Source organism: Apteryx mantelli, chromosome 4, assembly GCF_036417845.1.
Source record: "Apteryx mantelli isolate bAptMan1 chromosome 4, bAptMan1.hap1, whole genome shotgun sequence".
NCBI classification, from domain to species: Eukaryota; Metazoa; Chordata; class Aves; order Apterygiformes; family Apterygidae; genus Apteryx; species Apteryx mantelli.
Genome location: NC_089981.1, coordinates 62,755,984 through 62,777,975, shown reverse-complemented (window position 1 = coordinate 62,777,975; position 21,992 = coordinate 62,755,984). Strand labels below are relative to the sequence as shown.

Genomic DNA, 21,992 nt, shown 5'->3' with positions numbered 1-21,992 from the left:
ATTTTGCTACTGATAAATCAATAAAACCATGTTGTAATCTACAAACTTCCATCTCTGTGAAGCAGCTATAAGCAAACTGTAAATGAACACACAGGTCAAAAACTGGGATGCTGTGATTATATTGACTCTGAAAACATTTGACTTTCACAGAATACATTCTAGTGTTTGACAGAACAAAGTTTCAGCACTGCTTATATTTTCTTGAAAGACTGAGATGATAAATATTCAAATGATGATAAATATTTGTGTTTATATTGTAACTACCCATACTTTAAAAAACAATAGCTGCATGACAGTCCACAATTTACAGAGGTTAAGTAAACGTAAATCATAGCTACACAAAGAAAGCAAATATCTGACTTAGACTGTCTGCTAAATTTTGCATTCTTCATCCATGTGAAATTCCCTGAAGTCAGTGAATGTCCTGGGTGTGCAAGGAATGCACGAAAGACTTATTTGTACTTCCCTTCTGGCTGGGATTTCCCGTCTTCATTCTGTTAGGTACACCACTGAACATAATGCTGGCAATGATCATAAACTGTCAGATGCTAAAGGCCTCACTATAACTTATGACACCTAAAATATCTGTGAAAATGATATTCCATGATCTGCTCTGGCAATAAAATAGATTACAAGCATATGAGACTTTTGGTACTGATACCATGAACTGATCTATTAAAGGCAATCTTAAAGTGAAAAAAATTAACAATCATCAGTACTACAAAGGGTCTTAGCTATAGTAATTTTGAACATTGCCAGATCTTTCAGGACTCCAATTCTCAGAATGGGATCTACAGCTCTGAGTGTGTTCTACACCTAAGCATTCTTCCTCCAGCACTCACAGAGAGCACTACAGCTCCTTGGGATGGGATCTGTAACAAGTGGCACAAGAAAAGGGCACTCCTAAACTAGCCAAGTAGGATTTGTTGCTGCTGTTTGTTTGTGTTTGTTTTTTATCTTAGCCCCTCAGTTTAAGTGTCTTCCTCCAAGCTGCCAAGAGGTCCCCAAGTTGCCCTTTTCTAAAATGAACCTGAGGCTACTTGTTTCTTTTTAAGGTGACAAACATAACGGTGGTGCTAGCACTCTTCCTTTTTAAAACAAGTATAAAAAATTGTATTGCCTGCCAGGTAAAGCATTCAGCCAAGTGGAGAAAAACTTGGTTTTAACCCATGTCTGTGACCTCTGAGGCAGAAGGATCTTCTCTACTTCTCATTTTGAAGCTGTGAAATGTTATTAGACCTGAAGCTGTGATTCTGTGGGTGGTGATCAAGGGCACTCACTTGGAAAATGGGAGATGTCATTTCCAATACTGTCTCCATATTTATGTTAGTGGGCATTGGATAAAACTGAGAAAAAGTCCTAAAGGAAAGGATCAGATCTCACCTCTCAGAAGTAAGTAGCCGACTCACTGCTCTCCGATTTAAGAAGCCTGCTTTATTTTCTGTTGTGTGATACAGCTTCAACATAAGGAAAGGAGAGCATCCAGGCCAAACCTGGGCAGCTAAAACATCCCCTTGAGACATGGGAGATCTGAATTAGGATCTCCTCAGACAGAAGAGGAAACTCAGCTCCATTCTGTCACATCCTGGATGAACACCCCCACCTCCAAACAATTGCTTAGAAAAGGAGGGAGGGACACAGACACCAAGGAAACTTTTGAAAGGACACGGCTGAGGTCACTCTGCTTTGTGTGGATCTCAGCACAACCCTTGTGCATTACTCTGTTTAGCACATGTTTCTGAATTTGTGTCTCCAAAGAAACTGGGCAAAAAATGACAAAGTTGATTGTTTTGTATTTTTACAATTGGAAGTTTTCCATTTATGCTAACGTAAGTCCTCTCTTCTTTGGGCCAAGAAGTAATTGGTATTAATGGGAGGTAGCATCAGCCATTCCCTCTATCACAGTCTGCAAATTCTAACTGGACCGTAACTTGGAGTATGCAATTGAAATTGGCAAGTGAAGTGTTATTCAATTAAGATAATATAATTCAGTGTGACAAATACATTAAAGTTTTGCAAAGGTGATATATTTCCTTTTGTACAGCATGAATAATACCTTAGACATACCAAGGGAAACAAGATCTGCCTAGTGACAGAAAACATTGTATACCTCGAACAGTCCAGAGAATATGCCATAAGTGATTGAGTTTGTTCAACTCACCTCAGATTTGAACTCCAGTCCAATATATTATTTCCTCCATAGAGTGAAATCAGTTTCTGGTTATAGCTTTGTCGAGTTCCTCTGAAGTCGAACATAACCTTACTGACTTACTCGGTTCTTTTATTACAACAAATAGGTATCTCTACATGACTTTATAACTCATCATGTTACCATGCATACTAGTGCAGTCTAAGGGGAATTTTTTTGAGAGTCGCTGGCTTTACTATAGAGTTTTAAGTACCTAAATAAATTCTGTCCGTACTATGTACTGCTTTCAGTTAGATCACACATGACTTCCTTCACACATTTTAATTAGTCTTAATTCCTCATTAAACTTAATCCCTAAAGCAGACCATCTCCAAACCTATTGCTCCCAAATCCAGTAATTTCACACTGCCTGTCATTGCTACTATAGTTAATGGTAATATTTTCATATATGACATGAGATGATTCATACTAGGGTTTCTGTTTCAGACTTTCTCATGTTCCTATTCATGCTTTGCATGCCAAAGAAACTTTGCATCAGCTGTGCTACACTCTGCAGAACTCTTTAGGGTATGTGGTAGTTTTGCGTGTCTGGGAATCTTCCATCTGGCTAGCATGGGTTTCCTAAACACTATAAAACCCCGCCTGTGGAGACTGTGCATCTCTTATGGGCCCCATGGAGCTCATAATCTGCTTTTAATCATTGCATGAAGCAGCCAGCACATCAGTCCTCATCAAGCAGTTTTTTTCCATGTTGAATCTCCTTTAAGAATTTTTGATCCAGTTCTGAAAGTCCAGAACTAATTTTAATTTTCACTGGTATCTCAGACTGCTACATGAATTTCCTCCTTCTCTCTCCCATCGGTTTTCTTCTGTACAGACTCTCATACCCATTGACTTCTATTGCTTGTTATAACAGTAAAAAATTATTAGCACTTTGCCCTCACTCAGTTGTCTTTTGAATATACACACCAGCATCTGTTTCACGGTAAACTACAGGTCAGATCCTTAACTGGGACAAATGAATGCAAGTCAGCACAACAGAGCTAAGCCAATTTACTGTAACTGAGAAATTAGCTCTATATTTACATTCTTCAACAAAACATCAGAACAAACTTACCATTTCAAAATGCCAGCACCAATTAAATTATTCCCTATATAATATTCAAAGATTACCAATTATTCAGCCACTGCAGAAATTCACAGCAACAGACAGCACAATGCTTTTCATTAAAAGCAAAATCACTTTTGACATCTACTACATTATCTACTGACACAAATCAGTGAAACTATTAATATCTACAAAGTTGTACTTCTGGTCTCCAGCAGTTAATGTGTTGATCTAACATTCTCCAGAATATATTTTGTAAGGAAAAAAAAAAAAAGCAGTCTAGTTTTAATAGCAGAGTCTGAACATCTGAAGGTAATATCTTAATAAAATAACAACTCAAATTACATTTAGTGTTTTGAAAGATGAAAACTACAGAAATGTATCTCTAAAATTTAAAGTAAAGTCATCCGAGTTCTCTAACATTTGGTGGTTCCTCCAAAACAAACAGCTTTGAATCCCAGTGAATGTACAACTTATTTCTTTTGTCAATGCTTCTGTCTGCAATTTCTAATTAACTAGCTCCATTCTTATTTACAACGAGTGACTGAAAGTGTACAAGCTACAATGTATACTTCAACTAAATATATGTAGGTATGATTTTAAAGGGGGGATAACTAGTTAACAACATTGCACGGTACAAAGCAGTTCAGTCAGTATAATAATTCAGAAATCTTGCTTTTAGTCTGTTTCCCACATAGCTGTGCTGTACTGAATACAATTTGTACGTTAAAGATACCATGTTTGCAGTTAAAAATCTCCAGGGACTTTAAACCTATATATAAAGATATTCATTTTACTCTTTTCTGAGACACTGACCTGTATCCTCATTTAAAAATGAAAAACACATCTTTATGTTATTAAATCTTTGTTTTGATCTATTAGTATTCACCAAAGTGCCATTTTATACAACCCCACACTGAATAGGCAAAGCTGGAGGTAACCATCTGCAGCTTTAGAGTCTGCGTTTGAATTGATGAAAAGAGCTTTGTGTTTTCATTGCCAAGTTTGATTCTTCCAGTCATTAGACATTCCCCTCAGATCGCATCAATGAAGCGGAGTCTCTTACACCCATGTGTTAAATTCTCTTCTCCTCATGGTTTCCTTTGCCAGCTATACTCCAGAAAGACTACTGGGTCTAAGCCACATTCTTCTCACAGCTGTGTTAAAAAAGAGCATCAGAGCATCTTCCCAAAACCCATATGTGTATCTGGTCAGTCCCCTGTCGGAGGGTCATCTCACATTGTGGTGAGATTATTCAAAGATTCTTTCTTGTTCTTGAACTACACTGCTCAGATCATTCTGGGGAAGATTAGACCCTCCAGCAGGCACTGGAGAATGTCCTGGACATTGATGTGAAGTGCACACAACTCCTGTACTCGGAAGGCAGATTTGTTTTACTTGAAGAAGAGAAGGATTCTAACCATTTAATAAATGCTCTGTCCTTATTTCTTTTCATTTTTGTATTCTTTTCAAACATGTGAAATGCTGGTAAGAACAGTTTGTTTTTGTCTGTCTCATTGGTGGACTTATTTAACAGCATCAATTAAGAAATGAAACTAAGTGAACAACTATGAAAGCACAGAAAGCATGTTCAGAAATGCTGGAGAGAAATCCAGGACTACTCAGAAATAGGTGTGTTCCACTAACAATGAAAGTTAGGTTGCCAAAAAAAAAAAACCTGAAAAGGTAAAGCAAACAACTGCTATTAAAGGTAATATTTCTTTTTGAGAGACAATAACTTCCTTTGATAAAATTATCTACTTATCCACAAGATAGCTTATAATTCCTCTTGTATTTCACTGACTGAAATATTTTATCCACATCTACAACTTCCCTGACTTCCTCTTCAAAACAAACAAATCCAAAACCTAAAAAAAAGATCTCTTCAATAAACAGTTAAGGATAAAACAAGTAAGAATTTCTATTTTACATCACTTTTATATTTTCTTTGTTCATAATAAGAACTAAGTTGGCAAAGTGTACAAGCAGTATATTTACCACATTTGTGCTTATTTTCATACATGTATATTTTAGCATTGCACTACTATTTTGTGGCTCTGTATTTGCTTTTAGAGGTTTACATAGAAATTCTATATGTATACCCTCTGCTACAAACTTGCACACACAAGCTATGTGAGTGTGCAAGCATGACAGCGCTCACATACACAGAGCTAAACTTTACTGAGCTAGAATCATCAGATGATTGAAAGACAAAGCAAAAACCTTCAATAGAGAAATTGCATTAAAATTTCTCCCAGCTTCAAGGCTATTGTTCCTGGAAAAAATACATTGAAAATGGCCTCAACCTTTACTGCTAATTGGCTAATATTGATTCGGTATTACACTGTAACCTCCTCTGATCTCACTGACATCAGTAGCCACTCCTCAGTCCCAGAGGTTCCAGCAGGAAGGACAGTTTTAAAATATCTTGCTTCTTCCAGCTCTTGCTGGCAGAAGCACTAATTAATTCACAGGCTTTTCCAGCCACCTTCTCCAGGTCAGCCCCATTTCCCTTTTGGGGCTGCACCAGCTGGCTCCAGGCTTCTCCAGCAGGACAAACTTGCAGGGGGCTTGTGGTTCTGTGCCAACACTCCTGGTGAATTGTATGCCACTGCCCTAATCCTTTGTTTGTAATAGAGAAATATAAACAATAACAAAAAATACAGAAAATTAGAGTCATAGCCATTCTACAGAATATGTTAAAAATATTAAGTATCCCACAGATGGTCATAATTTCCTATTGAATACCTATATATATGTGTATATATACAGACACACATATAACAGTAAAAATATATATATATTTACAAACACCGCACAGTTAAAATTTGTATTTGCTTTATAAACTACAATATTGCTCTCTTCAAAGTCAGATATGTATCCTGTTGATTTTTTAAAATCAAAATAGTTGCACATAAAAGCTGCTAAAAGCTGTGTGGCCACTCTCTGACCATCAGTATTTTCTCTTTCACACCACCACCCCTACTAGGATTGTGAATCATCTTCACAGGCAAGAGTACACAGTTGCAATTTACTTATCACACTGCAATGAGCTGCTGTGAGATGTTTCCTCCACTTTAGTATAAACAGAATTTTACTATATCCAAGTTCACTACAGGCAGATTCCAATGTATCCCCCTTCTGGCTCACAGCTGCTGTTTCATGTGGGATGGGATCCAGAAATTTTTTAGATGCTTTGTGTCCTTATGCAAAACACAGGACCACTGTTCTGAGTAGGATCTCTCACTTTGAAAGCAACAATTGCAGGTAAGTTCCTTATTAGATACACAAATGGATGAAATCACGGCAATACCATGGAGAAATTACATCTCTGTACTTCAAACTCAGCATATGATACTGACTGTAAGCACTGAAGTTTTTAAGAACATTTAAAAATTTCTTCAGTGTTGTCAAAGAACAGATTATCAAAGGCACAGCAAACACTAGCAAATCACACAGATCCCCAAATATGCAGTACACTGTCTCAAAGTTTTAAATTATTCTAATTATGCCCTTTCTTTATGAAGTTCATAACTATTTTTCTCTTCTGGTTTTTAACTGTTAGTACATTATTCAGGTATTTTACTGACTAATACTGAGAAACTACTTTACATAGCTGCTAAAATACTTCCCTCATCTGTCAGGATTAAATTTTACTTGGTCATTAAAAAAAAAGTCGTAAATCAAGAGGACAAATACTTTAGAACCACATTTAGGCTATGAATTGTAGCATCACATTTTAAATTACAATAAGCACCCTTTTAAGACAGTGCTAATAATTAATATTACTGCAATTAATACCAAGAAACCTTTCAGCTGACAAGTCTTAAAATTGTCAGATCCTTTTTGAAATGTAGAACATCCTACATCTTCAAAATAAAAAGCAAAGCTAACAAAGGAGTTCCTGCCTAATTGCCAAACACTGATTTGTATGAAACAGTTGAGGTTACAAAGAAATTGGGAATTCTCAGCCCGGTTTCCCTGCTGATGAGTAAGAACTGTCTGTGTAGTTCTCCCAGAGGTGTCAGAGGAATCTCTATAGTGTCACACAAGGGTTCTTAGCTCAAAGTAAACACGCTTTCCACAAACTCAGCTGCTTAATCTGTTTGCAGGTTGAATTATAAGATGGGGGTGGATGACTCTGGGTGCTGGGAAGACGCACAGAGCATTTCCACAGTTTCTTGATAAAAAGGGCATGCTATTGTCATCAAAAGACTTCACCCAACTGTTTAATTTTGCTATAGGCACAGTGGCCTGATCTTAGCGATAATGAAAACTAACCTGACCAAAATTTTCCCAAGTAGCTGAGCATATTAAGTTACATAAATTCTTTTCACTATACCAGTCCATCACCACTACTTTAATTCAGGTTGTGTCTGCACTTCTATTATAGCCACCCTGGTTACATGGGATTAAACAAAACTGTTTCCCTGAAGATTAAAAAAAAAAAAAACCACCCAAACCAACTTCACATCAATATTCCCAATCTACTGTTAGTAGATGTTTATAAATAAAATGAAATGAAATAATGACTTTAAACAGTGAACAGAAAAGTTTAGCCAATATTATTATTATTATATTAGTATAATTTAATCACAGCATGAGTTACTGATTTTAACCACTAATTTATCAAGAAATCCAGTGAAATGCTGTGTATATACCTGGAGATATAAACTCCTTAAGCACAGCTCAAGATTCTTCTATACCACACAAAGCACACAGGCAACACTCAATACATAATAAATCAATATAAACAGTCCATATTATCAAAACTATATTGGAAAGGGATTCCTAGATCTGCTTTAATTATTTCTATAGGTTTATTTTAATAAGCATGTTTTATGTGCCTGGTGAATTTTCAAATATATCTAAATGATCAGAATATAGAGTTGAATGATTCTCAAACAACCACAAGGGATTTTAAAGTGATGGCAAAAAATATGTATATTCATATATATATATATCTTAACTATGTAGTTACAAATAAATTAAAAAATATAACTTTTTTTTAAACAGGAGCACTAAGCAGGTTTTTTCTTTTAAACAGAGAGAACTTTTTGGTAATTACACTGTATTATAGGCCAAATTCTAGCTACTTTGGAAATTAACTGCAGACATAAAGCTTAAAGACAAATATGGAATGATGGGAACATTTTGCCCAGTTAAGCATTGACAGTCTTGGAAGAGTTTGAAAGGGGTATTTTGCAGCTGATGGATGTAATGCAGATATAAGAAGTGCCAGCCTATGAAAAGGCATGGCCTACACAGTTGCCTATGTCCCAGCAACCAGAATTTCAAAAGCTTATATGCTAGTAATAACAATTATGACAATAAGGAATTCAGTACAGAAAGGTTTAAAGTCTAATAGCCTTTTAATAGGGAGTCTTATGATGGGAAAGAGCATACAGTCCATGTCCACTGATTCAGAGACTTCCTACTGATTTTAGTGAGATTTTGAAGATGGCCCTACACAACCCTATAAACATTTAGTACAGTATGAGACAGATATGTACCAGACAAAAATAATATATGAGAACCTTAATAACATTCTACTATGCAATTATAAAGGCCAATACTGTGTTGCATAGGATTGCTGTGGGTAAGAAGACAGTGAAAACCATTCCTGGGAGATGGAAACACTTTCACTGTGCCTTGCACCTCTAGAAAGCAGTTTCCATAACATTAACGAAAGGCACACTGACTTGCACAACATTATATAACTGTTGAAGCAATCAAATTCACAACTGAGTAAGAAAGAAGTTGAACTGTTGAAAAAGAGGCAATCATTTTAAAGGAACTTTTCTGAGCACAACCACGCATTTAACCACAGACAAAATACCAGAAGAAACAATGTTTCATTTAGTTTTCAACTAAAAGGCAAGTGACTCACTTCTGAACTTTTTCATTGGCCTCCTGTGAAGCCTCCAAGGCCTTCTGGAGCTTCAGTTCTGTGTCCTTTTGCTGCAACCGGGCTTGCTGCAGTTGGGCTGCCAGTTCTTCAACCTGACGATACATAATGGTCACAACATCCTCCCCGCTTTTCAGCCCACTTTCAGAGGTACCAAAAGCACAGTTAAACTGATCCTTCAGACTCATTCCTTGAGACAAAGATTTGTGTAAGCTGGAAAAACAAAATCATACCTTTTATTAACTTTCAGCTTAATGCTGAGCTGCAAGAGTACTACACTCAGGTTAATTAGCACTTTTAATATTATGATACACGGATCCACATGTGCCAATACCAGAACATGTTTTATTTCAAAGGTGATAGAAAACAAAGGTCTTCTAAAAGCATGTAAGAGTTATTAGAATTAAAAAAAAAAAATCAAAAAAACTTATTACTAAATGAAAACTTAAAAAGCAGTACTTTTCAACTGTAACATCTTCCAGATACAATCTCTACCCAATTTGAGCATTATTTTCCTATGAGATGTAGCAACAAGTTAGTATTGCGATTTATATAAAGTTGAATTGATCAGTGTGAGTTACTGAGGTGTTACTACCTCATGTTACACAGCACTTTTAGCAAGCAGATTCACCTACTACAGAGGGTTTATTTGCAAAGTAGCATATTTTTCAATACAGTGACAGAAATAAAAATGCTACAATGTACTAGAATGAAATAATTACATTAGCTGTATTTTTTTAGAAATACAAATGATTTGCACATGCTAATCAATTCTAAAGGTTGTCAGTCAATATTTTTGTGAGAGGAAACTAAAATATTTCTCGATACTGGTTTAAAAAAGCTAGTAACGCCTATACTAGAATACACTGTGTCTTAAACAGCCTCTGCATAGTAGACGGAAATAGGTTACCTGCCAGCATCAAAGTTTTATCACTGGGCACTTCAATATCCATAGTGTCCTTTACCATAATAACAATAATTTCTTGCAAAGACATTTATAACCCACTCTTTTGGTTTCACTCAGGCAACAAGTCAGACATGTTTACCAACTATTTCACATAGAAGTGCCTTAGATGTATATCCAACCAATTCAGTTTTATAGATGATTTTGAGGTACATTCATGGAGATATCAAATCATAAACCATGAAACTAATAATCTTTCATGGCATAAACAATGAATACAGTTGTACAAACTAGAATACAGTGCTGGATGCCTTGTACTTGAGTGCCAGAAAGCTCTGGACAAATCAAAGGGAGATCAGAAATTAGACATGAAATTGAACAGGGATCTGAAGCAATAGATTTATGAGATTAAGAGAAATAAATATGCCTGGATCAGCTAACAATAACTATGGAAAATGTACAAAAAGAAAGATTTTAGACAAACAGGTTAAACATTAACTATAAGTAATGAGAAGAAATTGAAAAAAGGGTGAAAAAAAGATTGAACATCAGGAAAAAAAAAATCCCCCCAAAAGCCTATTAGACTGTGGAATTATTTCTCAAGGAATCAGTAAGTAGCCAAATGCTTGAGTTATTACAGTGAAATGGCACAAATCACATTAATAGATAATTACTAAGGGAGGAGCCTGCACTAGCAGACTCTGTGGAATTTGCAGTAATTGTTTTCCATCTCTAATACCCATAATTTTATAGTGAATTTTACACCACTGGAAAATGATATTAGAAGTAGAAAAAAATTCATGGAGGATATTTACAACAAAAGTGATGGCAACAGAATATCACAGTAAGCAGCATATTTAGACAAATAATTGAAGTTATTTCAGTACAACTTCATGTATACCAGAAGCTGTTGCTGCACTGATGAGCATGACTTGTGACCATCTCTGTGACTGACCATGTAAATATCAAACATTATTTCAAGTGTGGTTTTCTAGAAGCAGTGCAGACTGATTATAATACTCAAGGCACATTCTGCATGGTGGGTGCTAGTATGTAATAGCATATTTTCTTCCTTTCCAATTGATTAAGCCTTTTGTATAGGAAACATCCTTCATTCCATCAGGCTATAGAGGATAATCATATACAAACTAAAATACAATATACATGTACAAGCAAAATGTGGATGAACTAACAGAAATCTAGAAGCTCAAAGGTCAAAGTGTTGATATGTCATTACACCTGCTACCTGAGGTTGTCTGAAAATAATGCAAAGAACCTGTTCAATTAAATGAAGACATATTGAAAATATAAATATTTATAAAGGGACATGAAAATGCATAGAACAGACTTATTAATAATAAAATTATTTTAATAGCTGCCCATAAAATTTACTGACTGAAGTTCCACTATATGGTGAAGCACTGATCACCACAGAAAAATACAAAGATATGCAAATAAAGCTGAAAGCAGGGTACTGAAATATCACTAAGGTCCTATTCTTAAACACCTGGGACAAGGTTAAAAGGAAAAAAAGAGCTCAGAAGTTAAACTCTTCAGTGGATATATGGGTGCCTGATTTTCAAAAAAAAAAAAGGAGAACCCAAATATTCCAACTTGTTCATTGCCTAACACAGCAGATTAGTATTTTTTTCCAGAAGGTACGAAAAATATAGTCATTTATTTAGATTCTAAAATATTGGTCCTGCATCACTATGACTTGGCTTCTTCAGAAAGTACTGGCCCAGAACAATACTGCATGCAATACTAGCATTACATGTTTTATCTCAAAATGATCACATTTGAGTGATCAATAGATTCTGACATGTATTATTTTGTAAGCCAGTGTGATTCATGCAGATAAAGGCCCTGTGGTTGATACATGTTTTAACACAATCACAAGATTTCTGCCAGTATGCGTTTTGGTAAAATGTTTTATTTAGTCCCTTTTGATATTTATTAATTTGAAATTCCTTCATTAATGTCCAGCAAATTATTTCTCTGAACAATATTGATGCTATAAACCAAAAATAAATGGGAGTTCTAGGCCTGAAGAATGGTTCATAAAAATAGCAAGCCTTTTGGCTTTCTATGGCAATATGGGTCTAACTCTTTCTTGCTAGAGCTTGGATCTGACAGCTTCAATTAAGCAGCCCACCCAAACTGTGTCCAGGCAGGAGAAGAAAAAGTCATATGTGATTATGTCACTTATGCAACTCCTGACTAGCCAGAGAGCCAGAGGTTTCTTCAGCCCCAAAGTCAGAGCAGCTTCAAGTCTGCTAAAAATTTCACCAGTTAAAACTGTTCCCAAGGGACTTGACTTTGGCTGAAAATCAACTGTATGAAGTGCTGCTCTTATAACACTTCTTTCATTGCCAAGCATACTTCTGCTGCAAGGTGGGAAATGATTTTCCACCTAAAGCAATTACTGAACAGCACAGAGAAATCTTCCATCTAAAGACATAAAGAAAAAAAACAGTAAAACCCAAACATTCCTGCCCTATCCCACAACAAACCTAGTGACAAACATTACACCTGATATTTCCAAAGGCATGTAGGTTTGGCCTTGGTTTTCACCACAAATGTATTTGATACTCAAGCTTCTGAGACCTCTCAGACCTCAACCTGTACCCAAGATGGTTTTGAAGAGGGTCCCTTCATGCTGCTGAGTACTCAAGGGCTAGGCAGCATTGATGACTTGGAAATAGGGCCTCAGAGGTGCTCTTAGCAGATACTGCAATAAGACAATATTAAAAAAAGCAGCCCATTTGATCTACAAGGACTTTGACACTAAGCTGGGCTTGCTGCACAGCACAGCATATATAATGGTGGAGTTTGCATCACATGTGAGTGCATTTGACAGCTGTTAGACAGGCAACTAGATGGCATTACCCTACCATAGACAAATATTTTACTAGCCTGTGATTATGTGCTTTCCTCTGCAATTACAAGCATTAAGGTCACATCAACCATCCGAACATCACTAATTCAACCAGATGGCAGCAGCTGTGTTAGACTCCATTATAGAGCAGAGGCCGCAGACCATGTACAAAGCTATAACATTAATGCACATTATGCATAATGCAGACTGTGTTCTGTGCATTCTTACGGTCCATCACAGAGTGTCTCTATCTCATGTGTGGTGAATCCACATATTCTTAGCCTAGGATGAGCTCAGGCATTCTCTCTATTTTATATTCTTTCATCAGACCCAAGGATGAGCACTTTTAGGACAGAGCCCACTACTGATTCTCTTCTCTGTCTTGGTTGGTGATAACCTCAGGATTTTATAGGACAACACGTGGACAGATTAGTGCCAATCATGAATACCCTTGTGCATATCCATACCATCCAAATTCAATTACATTTGAATTTGGATCCACAGTGAGCAGCAGATGAATTCTAGCCTCCTCCCGTGACATGATCTGGAGAACACCTGCAACCTGTGTAAGTGTCCAAATAGTCTGGACAATATATGATTTAAGCGCAGGCTCAATGTTATCTACAGTGTGAATCTGGACTATCCTCTACCTTAGAACTTCAACTCTTCAACAAATTCAGATTAAAGGCCATTCCAAAAGCATTTTGCCTCTTTAGGTCTCAGTTTTCTCATCTTTAAAATGAGGACAATCACACTACTGACTGTTGCAAGGTGGTCTGAGATCCACTACTGAAAAAGATACTTGTCACAGTTAATTGCTTGTAGCTGAGAAATGCTCCTGATTTTCCTGAGCACATGATGCTCTCTCACAGTAGCATCCAAAACCAGGGCCCTCTATAGCCTCTGACTGATTAATTACTAGTGTGGCAGATGACAGCTTAGCATTAGCTTTTTTCACACATACATCAACTCTTAGATATAGTGCATCTGAGTTTACAGAAGAGACTACTATAGATCTTATATTTTAATCCTGAACATTACTTGATACATGTTATCATTAATCATATATCTTCATGGTTCCACAACGGAGCTGTGTTAACTGCTTCACACACATATTCATAGGCTCTCATTATCTTCCACAAATTAGGAGACTGTTTTCTCTTCAATACAACAGCAACTACTGTGGATGCTCTTCATAGTTTTATTAGACTCCATGTTATTCATAAAACCAATCTTGCAGTAAAATGTTCCTGTCGTGCTTTGACAATATTAGCATATTTTAACCTAACCATTCACATTCAACTGTCTTTGAAGCCTTGCTTATAATGACATAAAATTAATCTGAAATTTTAAAAATAATTGTATTTTGTACAGTGCTTTCTTTAGCACACTAGAACTTACAGGAAAGAATTTTGCTATCTTTTATCTGCTCTTTATTGCCAATTCATATGCTTTGGCCATCCTTAAATATTTGCCAATGACTTTAGTTAACAAAATAACTTTAACTTAGTATTTGCAATATTGTAGTTATTCCCTACAGTAATAGAGTGTTTAGGTAATACTGCAAATACAGAGGCAACCTTATCTATTAACCAAAGACAGAACTGGCATCAAGTCATGAAGAATGACCTCAGTATTTGAATATAAAGGATGTTTAAGATGGTGCCAACAATTCCACATTTTACAGCATGTCAGAAAACCCTGAGCATTTTCCCTAGGAAGTGCTAACACCATAACTGCAACAGAACAGGTCCTGGCTCAGCTGAGTGAGACAGGCAGGAGGAGGGGCACCGGTGGCTCCAAGACAAGACCTTGTTCCACTTTCTCTGTTCCTGAGCTGACTGGCAGCCCCTGAGCCTCTCTGGTGGCTGCTGGAGGCCACTCCATTGACATGGATCACTGGAGGGGGTTGTGTAAAGGCAGCGATTCTGGCTATGGGCCAGTAGGGAAACCAACTACATCAGGGATTTGCAGAAACACAAACCAGTTGTAATAGAGACTGAGGATTTTGTCCTAAAGGTCAGTGGGTTATTTTTTATACATTGAGAATGTTTTTGACACTGTTGGTTTTAAAAATAGTGCATTTTTTCTGAAAAGCTAAACATACATAAGAAAGCAGTAGCTCTTGTTGTGCACTAAGATAATACAGCTGTTGGTATACCAACTAAAACAGTTGGAAAATAGATGCTTTATAGATTACCTTTTCCTTTTTTGATGATCCTTTCCAAGAGCTTTGTTCTGGACACTGTCTCTTATATGGAGACTACAATATTATGGCATAGATGAATACTGGACATTCTGAGTAGGCTTTACAGGATCAACTCCTACAGCCCCACACATCTGATACTGGCCTGGCCTGGCCACACCTTCAGTTCCCACTGGCTTCACTGGACTTGACAGTGCTCAGCAAATTGCTGGTTTGAACCTCTAGTCTCCAGAATACTAACCATAGAAATCTTTCTTGATGACAAGGAATGTGCACATTCAAGGGTCAGGAATTTGTGGTAGGACTATTAAATATAGTGTCCTGTCACCTTAGTTTGACTTTAGATTTGCCTGTATAACTAATGAAATTCTTTGTTTGAAATTATGTATGAAGTTAAGGCTAGTTTGGTTTGTGCCTTTAGCTTCCTTTTACAGCTTCTCACTGGAAATGATAATGGCCTCTGACTTCCATTTTAGAAGTGACCTACACACAAACTTTTTTTTTTTTTTTGAAATGAACAAAATCCTCCTGCAAAAACTACTGTGTCTATACTAGTGAATCACCTGCTGTACCAGACAAACTGCAACAATTCAGATGAAACTAATAAGAATCCTGAAACTGAAAACTGAAGTAGTCAGTGAAGTGTCCCCTCGGTGAAAAGTGATACTTCATATATACATCTATATAAATCTGATAGTACTGATATCTGTCATAACACAGGCACCAGAATCACCTGAAAACAAGTTCAAGTAACGACTATGTGCTATTGACTTTTATTTTTGTCTCCAGGGAATACTGTTTACTTTGCTTTAAAATTTATATGAGTCATTTTGTTATGTGCCTTTTTTAAATTAGTTTGAAGGAAACATTAATTTGAGAAAGAGAGCGGAAATCAATTCTGATTCGATACTGATAGCTACTGTGCGATGTAAACTGTGTGTTCTTTCTAATTAAATGTAAACACATTCAGTTCTAAAGTCCAGCAGTGATGACAACAACTACTAGAAAGGATTGCTTAAGCACTGGTCAACCGATTCTTCTGAACCTTTTGTTCATACCGTAGGTGAGCTTGTGCAATCTGTGGTAGGGTGAACGCCAGTTGTAACTGACTTTATTTTAGGTCATCTTCAGAGAAAAGACTTGACAAGAATGTGGAGTGCTCTGTAATACCTCAAGTTACCCATTAACTATGTCCTTCTGATAGCTAATCAATAGCATTGCATGGAGCCAAACACATTGCACTAAACTGCCCCTCTTCCAAAAGCCAAGTCTTGGTAAATATTTAATGGCAGTAAAGGTGTTTTGACTGTTATCAATCTGATACGTTTAAGAACTCTTGAAAGAAACTTTATCTTGCTTCTCTCTGCATAAATAATTTGTTCAGTCACAATTCTAGTCATATGCAAAAGCACCTAAATTAATAATCTAATGCTTTTAAAGCAAGGCTTTGAACAGAGAAAATGTAGTTTCACTCCATATGCCACGAAATAAAGAGAAAGCAAAATTTATTTCCTTGATAAAATGCCAGCTAGAAATATACATCAAGGAACCCAGCCCTTTATAGGGTAGTAGTAGATACTGTGCCAGACTCGCTCAAAACCTGTTATACAAGTGCACATTTGAGATTTTCTTACACGGCATCAGTTTCTGTAAAATTCCTAGCTCTCACTCACATCAAGATGGCCTAGGATTTTTAGCTTCTTTTCACAGAAGAAGAAAACAACCTGTTTAAATAGCTATACTAAGACCCAGAGACTTTACTTTTCACTACTGTGAACACTCCCATCTTAGAGTAGATATATTCTCAGCTAATTAATTTTATTAAGTGGTTTACCATTTTCTATTTTTCCGTGCAAAGCAGTTTGTCTAGATATCTAATCAGACAAACACTTTTATCCTTATCATGTAACACCTACTCATGGATCTCCCCTCCCTGCTACAGCCAGGTAGGATCCAAACATCTAAGAGACTACATAGGCTTATTCCATACCTCTGTGCTAACAGGACTGAGGATGTAGGAGTCTCCTAATCCCTTCCCCCAACACAGTCTTCCATCATTCTCTGCATGAACCTCAGTATGGGCCTATGTATTTTGAAGAAACTGATTCATCAGTGGATCCAAGCTTTTTCATGGAAAATAATTTGGGAATAAAGCATTGATAGTATTTCAGTTTCCAAAATGTGAATCACTGTAAATGTCTTCCCAGAAATATAAGCATTCTTTTTTTCCCAGTGTTTAAACAACCTCTTTAGTGCTCTTGATGCCATTCAACAGATTTCCAAAATAAAGACTAAAGAAATAATTCCCAAATACAAATAAAGATAGACAAACAGGACAGCCAGGAGTTTCCAAATCAATAGTAATTGTTTCTGATGAACATAATATTAATAAAAATGATAAAGGCACACAAATCAATCAAGCAATAAAGCACATGGCACCATCCAGGAATGATGACCAGCTGAAGAAAGCTTGTTGCTAATAATGTCAGAAAATATCTTGTATTTAATAGAATGTTATCTTTATAAATCAGACATGATCATGAATTTTATGACTGTCCTGATTTGCTATTGTCATTAAATCCCCCACTGAACAAGAGAAGAGAGATGAATCTGTCTTGGATGCTGGACCAGAAGCCAGCCCTGCCTTCTAGCATAGCCAGGAACATCCAGCTGAGTAGATGGAAGAGAAGAGTCTCTCCAGGAGAAGGCAGTTAAAAGAAATACAAAGAATGGAAACATGTTTCAAAGATGCAATAACCAAATACATATGGAATTTAAGAGAAGGATGATCTCATGGATGAGCTGAAAAGCCCTAATCTAGAAACTCTCAGTGTAGCTGACCTGGGAAGGAGAGTCACATGCCACTCTGCTCTCTTATCATTCCCTTTTTGCCTAGTGATTCAGATGGTTAAAAATCTTTGAATGATGGTTTCTTTTAAATTGAAATATACCTTTTTTGAGAATACTTCCCCCCACCCCTGGAAAATAAAACAGAGGGCATTTGAACATTTTTGTCTGATTTTTGTCCCAGGTGTTACTGAGAGATATTAAGCAACTCTGACTATAGCCAGACCAGGTGTCCTGTGGGCCAAGAAGTGAGGTAGATTGCTGAATTCTAGATGAGTGTGCCTAGCACATGAGTTCTGTGAGTATAGCAACATGCACCACTCCAGAATTGTTGAGTCACCAGGGCTGCATGTGCTGCAGTTTAAGAGCCCTCGTACAGACTGGTATAGATGTCTGTAATGTTACTTTAAAGTTATCATGGCTTCTTCTATACAACAATGCTGTTGGTCCTTGGACTACTATGCAGATACACCCTTTGCAAGTCACCTCCTTAAAGCCAAGTAAATGACACAATAGCAATGTAGAGCTACTCAATAAGCCAAGTCTTACCTAGCTGCTGCTGCCAAACCCTTATTCATATAAATCATACAGTTCCTTGGACAGTTAAGAGCTATGAAACAACGCAGTTAAAATGACAGCTTAAATGATAAAGGGAACGCCTGGGAAATTTAATATGGGGGAAATCTGCTTCCCCATTGTACCAATGCTTACTGAAGCAACTGGGCAGACTTGTCTGGGCCATTCTTCTTACACGAAACAAGGGCACATGCTGGGGGAATGATTTAGTGGAGTGGGGATCAGAGCTCTGTCTTAAATTCCCTGTTCTATCTCACATCTGTGTGGTACCGAGCATGTCACAACATGCAAACCGCAGCCTGCCATACTGAAACAGGGAGTAAAGTGCCCTTTCCTCACTTTTTTTCCTTCTTTCTTTAAATTCTAAGCTTTTGGGGCCCAGGATTGCTTCTCACTATGTATGTGTAGAGCACCTGGTAACCTGAGGCCTCCATCTTGGTTCAGGCCTCAATGCAAATTATTATTCATGGGAAGATACAAAAGAGCCAATACACCATACAAGTGTGTTGGCAACACATATCAGCATGGCTAACCTCAGCAGACAGATCCAGGTTTGGGACCCTTATCGAGAAAATACTGTAGTTTCTGTAATGGAGGCAGAATGGGGATCCTTCTCCCCATTCCATTGTCAGCAGCCATTGCCACCAAGAGGCGTAAGTAGTGAGAGCAGCCTCCCGGTGCTCTCTTCAGCTATAGTTGGCCCAGGGGCTTTGTTACCTGAAAAGCTGTTCTTTGCTTCCTCCCAGATGAAAGTAACCATTAGCTGGATACGGCACACAGACTGCAAGCTAAATCGCCTCATTCACATGTGTCGAAAAGTGAGAGATTAGACTAGCCATTGCTGGAGAAAAATCAGAGAAGAGAGAGCTCCAAAGTGTAAGGGTTGGAAAGAAGCTCAAAACAGATGCTGAACTGAATTCTGTATCCTAAAAATTTTAAATCAGCTTCTCTCATCTCTTTCTTCCTTTACCCTCATGAGTTTTGACCATTGGACTACTGAAAACAACTCTGTAAAAGAATAATATTGTCATGCACTTTAAAGTACTCTGAATGAAGAGGAAAACAACAGTATTAACTTAATGACACAGGAATTCTCATGAAAACAGCAGTTTTTTCTTTTTGCTGGCATATCATTTCTCCATAAGCAGTAGGTAAAAGTGAAATACTGTAGCAGGAAGTGCATTGGTTGCACTGAACCAAAGAAGTAATTATTTTCTCAGAACCTGACAAGGAAATTGAATGAATATGGGAACTCTTGTGAAATCTAGCCAACACTGAAGTGTCCAATTATTCTTTTTTTTGGATAGAACAAGATAATAATTCAGTATGAGTACTGCCTGCTATACATATACATGTTCAACCAACATTTTAATTTCCTCTGACAGGAGCAGTAACATTGCTCAAGAAGAAAAACTGAATTCCTAACTGAATTCCTACATTAAGATACTCCTCATTCCACTACTACATTCTATTCCACAGCTGAGGTGGAAGAAGTACGATAGGCTGACATATGACTCTTTTGGATAAAGACAGTCGGGAAGAGGAGCTAAATGGAAGAATAAGTACTTCAGCCTCTGTATTACCCCTGTTACAGAATATTATTGAAACCATCAGAATTTGATTTTAGATGAGGCTGGATAAAATTAAAATCCTGTATAGCTAAGAAGTAAAGGAAAAGAAAGTCAGAAAATATTAACAGGGGAGAGCAATGTCCCCCATTTTTCTTCCCACTCCTTTGCATAAGGGATAAATCCACGGCATTTCCCCTTCCTCCTTGGTGAAAGCTCCCCCCTGCCTCATGTCAACCTTTAATGACAGTGGACATCATTAGCACATTGCCTGTTGAGAACAAGGAGAAAGTTTCTCAGCCTAGTAAAGAATGACTTGAATTTATTTGTATCAAGAAACTAAAGGCTGTAGCTATCAGTAGGTGCTTTTACACTGTTCTTCTCTGTGTCTAGTACAATTAAATATTTTCTGGAAATTTTGCTCCTTCCTCCTGATCTCTGGGAAAGGAACACCAGAAGAGAAATAATACCAGAAAATATTGCTTTATAAAAAATAAAAAAAGTTCCTTTGAGAGTTAAAAACAAGAAATAAGTAAGCTAGACATTTGAAATTTTGGCCTTAACCTCCCTTACTTCAATAACCATGGAATAGCACACAAATTTTGAATGTGATGTACAGAGTTTCCTTACTGAGTTATGTACGGATCAAACTCTATGAATCAAGCTTATGATATGCCCCTAAGTTATTGTTTCATGGAGAGTGGTGAATGGATATCATTCCTCTGTTTAATCAGGAGTTAAAGCATGTACAGTAATTCCTTATTTTCAAAATATTCCTTCTGACAAAGATAACCATGAGAATGGCTCCCAGCTGGCTAAACCTGACATACAGGTTTTGTTAATAAAAAAATGCATGACTTAATTAATGAAACGGATCTATTAAGACTGTCCCCCAATCTACTACAGTGGCCCCACCTACAGCTGAACTTCATATGACCTAACTTATGCAAAAAGAATTGTAATAACTTGCACTAGAAGCTGCTATAGAGGAAAGGTTGCTATGAAGAAAAAATATGACTCAGAAATGGATACAATGCCCCTAGAGGAGAAAGCTTAGTATCTTCACCTTTAGTCAAAGTTTGCTTTTACAGTGAATAAATAATTGAAACAGTTTTGCTAAACTGTGTAAAATTATTTCATCTAGGGTAATTATGTTTGATCTATTAGCACCTGATACTATCTATTGTCTAAATTGCTGGCATTCAATCCACAAATAATGTCAACAGTATTAAAGTCCATTATTGAAGCAATAGTTGAGTAAAAACCATTTGTGTTCTACATTTTGTAACCTGCCTCCAGAATAATTTTCAAAAGAAATTTCATTATAACAACACTTTTTTGATTTTTTTAAAGGCACATTTTTACTTAAGTCTGCAGACTCAGGCTCTCTAAACTCACAAACAATTTACCTGTTCTGTTTTTGCAAGCATAAATCTGTAGCAAGCTACTCATTTTACATGCTTCTCTGTTCCCATCTAGCTGTCCCATGCTAAATGGCTATCCACATTCACCTCCATCAACGCTGGCAGGCTCAACACCTCCTTTGCTAAACCAGTTCCTCCCCTCCCCCATCATAAGGAGCTGTGCTTTTACAAACAAACAGAAAGAAGGAACACTGCAACATTTCTGCAATGAAGTTCTATATATATTCATTGATTTGACCAAAAAGAAATCCCCAGACCCGAACTAATACAATAACTGGACTCACCTACCTAGAAAGCAGATACTCTTTTTCTCTCTTACAGCATTATCCTGATTTCAAAGGGCTCCAAATACTTGCTGCCTTTTAGCAGAGGAAATATTACAAACTCTTTGAGATCACATTCTCACTCAAAGCAATGAATGCCA

General features: G+C 36.9%; 1 protein-coding gene across 9 annotated transcripts in view; it reads right to left on the bottom strand.

The window, feature by feature from the left end:
- The window catches only part of MIPOL1 (mirror-image polydactyly 1), a 210,971-nt gene that overhangs the window by 28,824 nt on the left and 160,155 nt on the right, over positions 1–21,992 (bottom strand). For 4 of the 9 annotated variants that reach the window (XR_010884184.1, XM_067296750.1, XM_067296749.1 and 1 more), the window contains exon 12: positions 9,148–9,378. The exons of 4 other annotated variants lie outside the window; for them this stretch is intronic. Coding sequence is in view for 4 of the 5 variants with exons in the window: in XM_067296750.1 (XP_067152851.1) it covers positions 9,148–9,378 (231 nt within the window). In the remaining variant the exon portion in view is untranslated. Of the gene's footprint in view, positions 1–9,147; positions 9,379–21,992 lie in introns of those variants that run through there. One more of the 9 variants, XM_067296755.1, reaches the window with a different exon arrangement.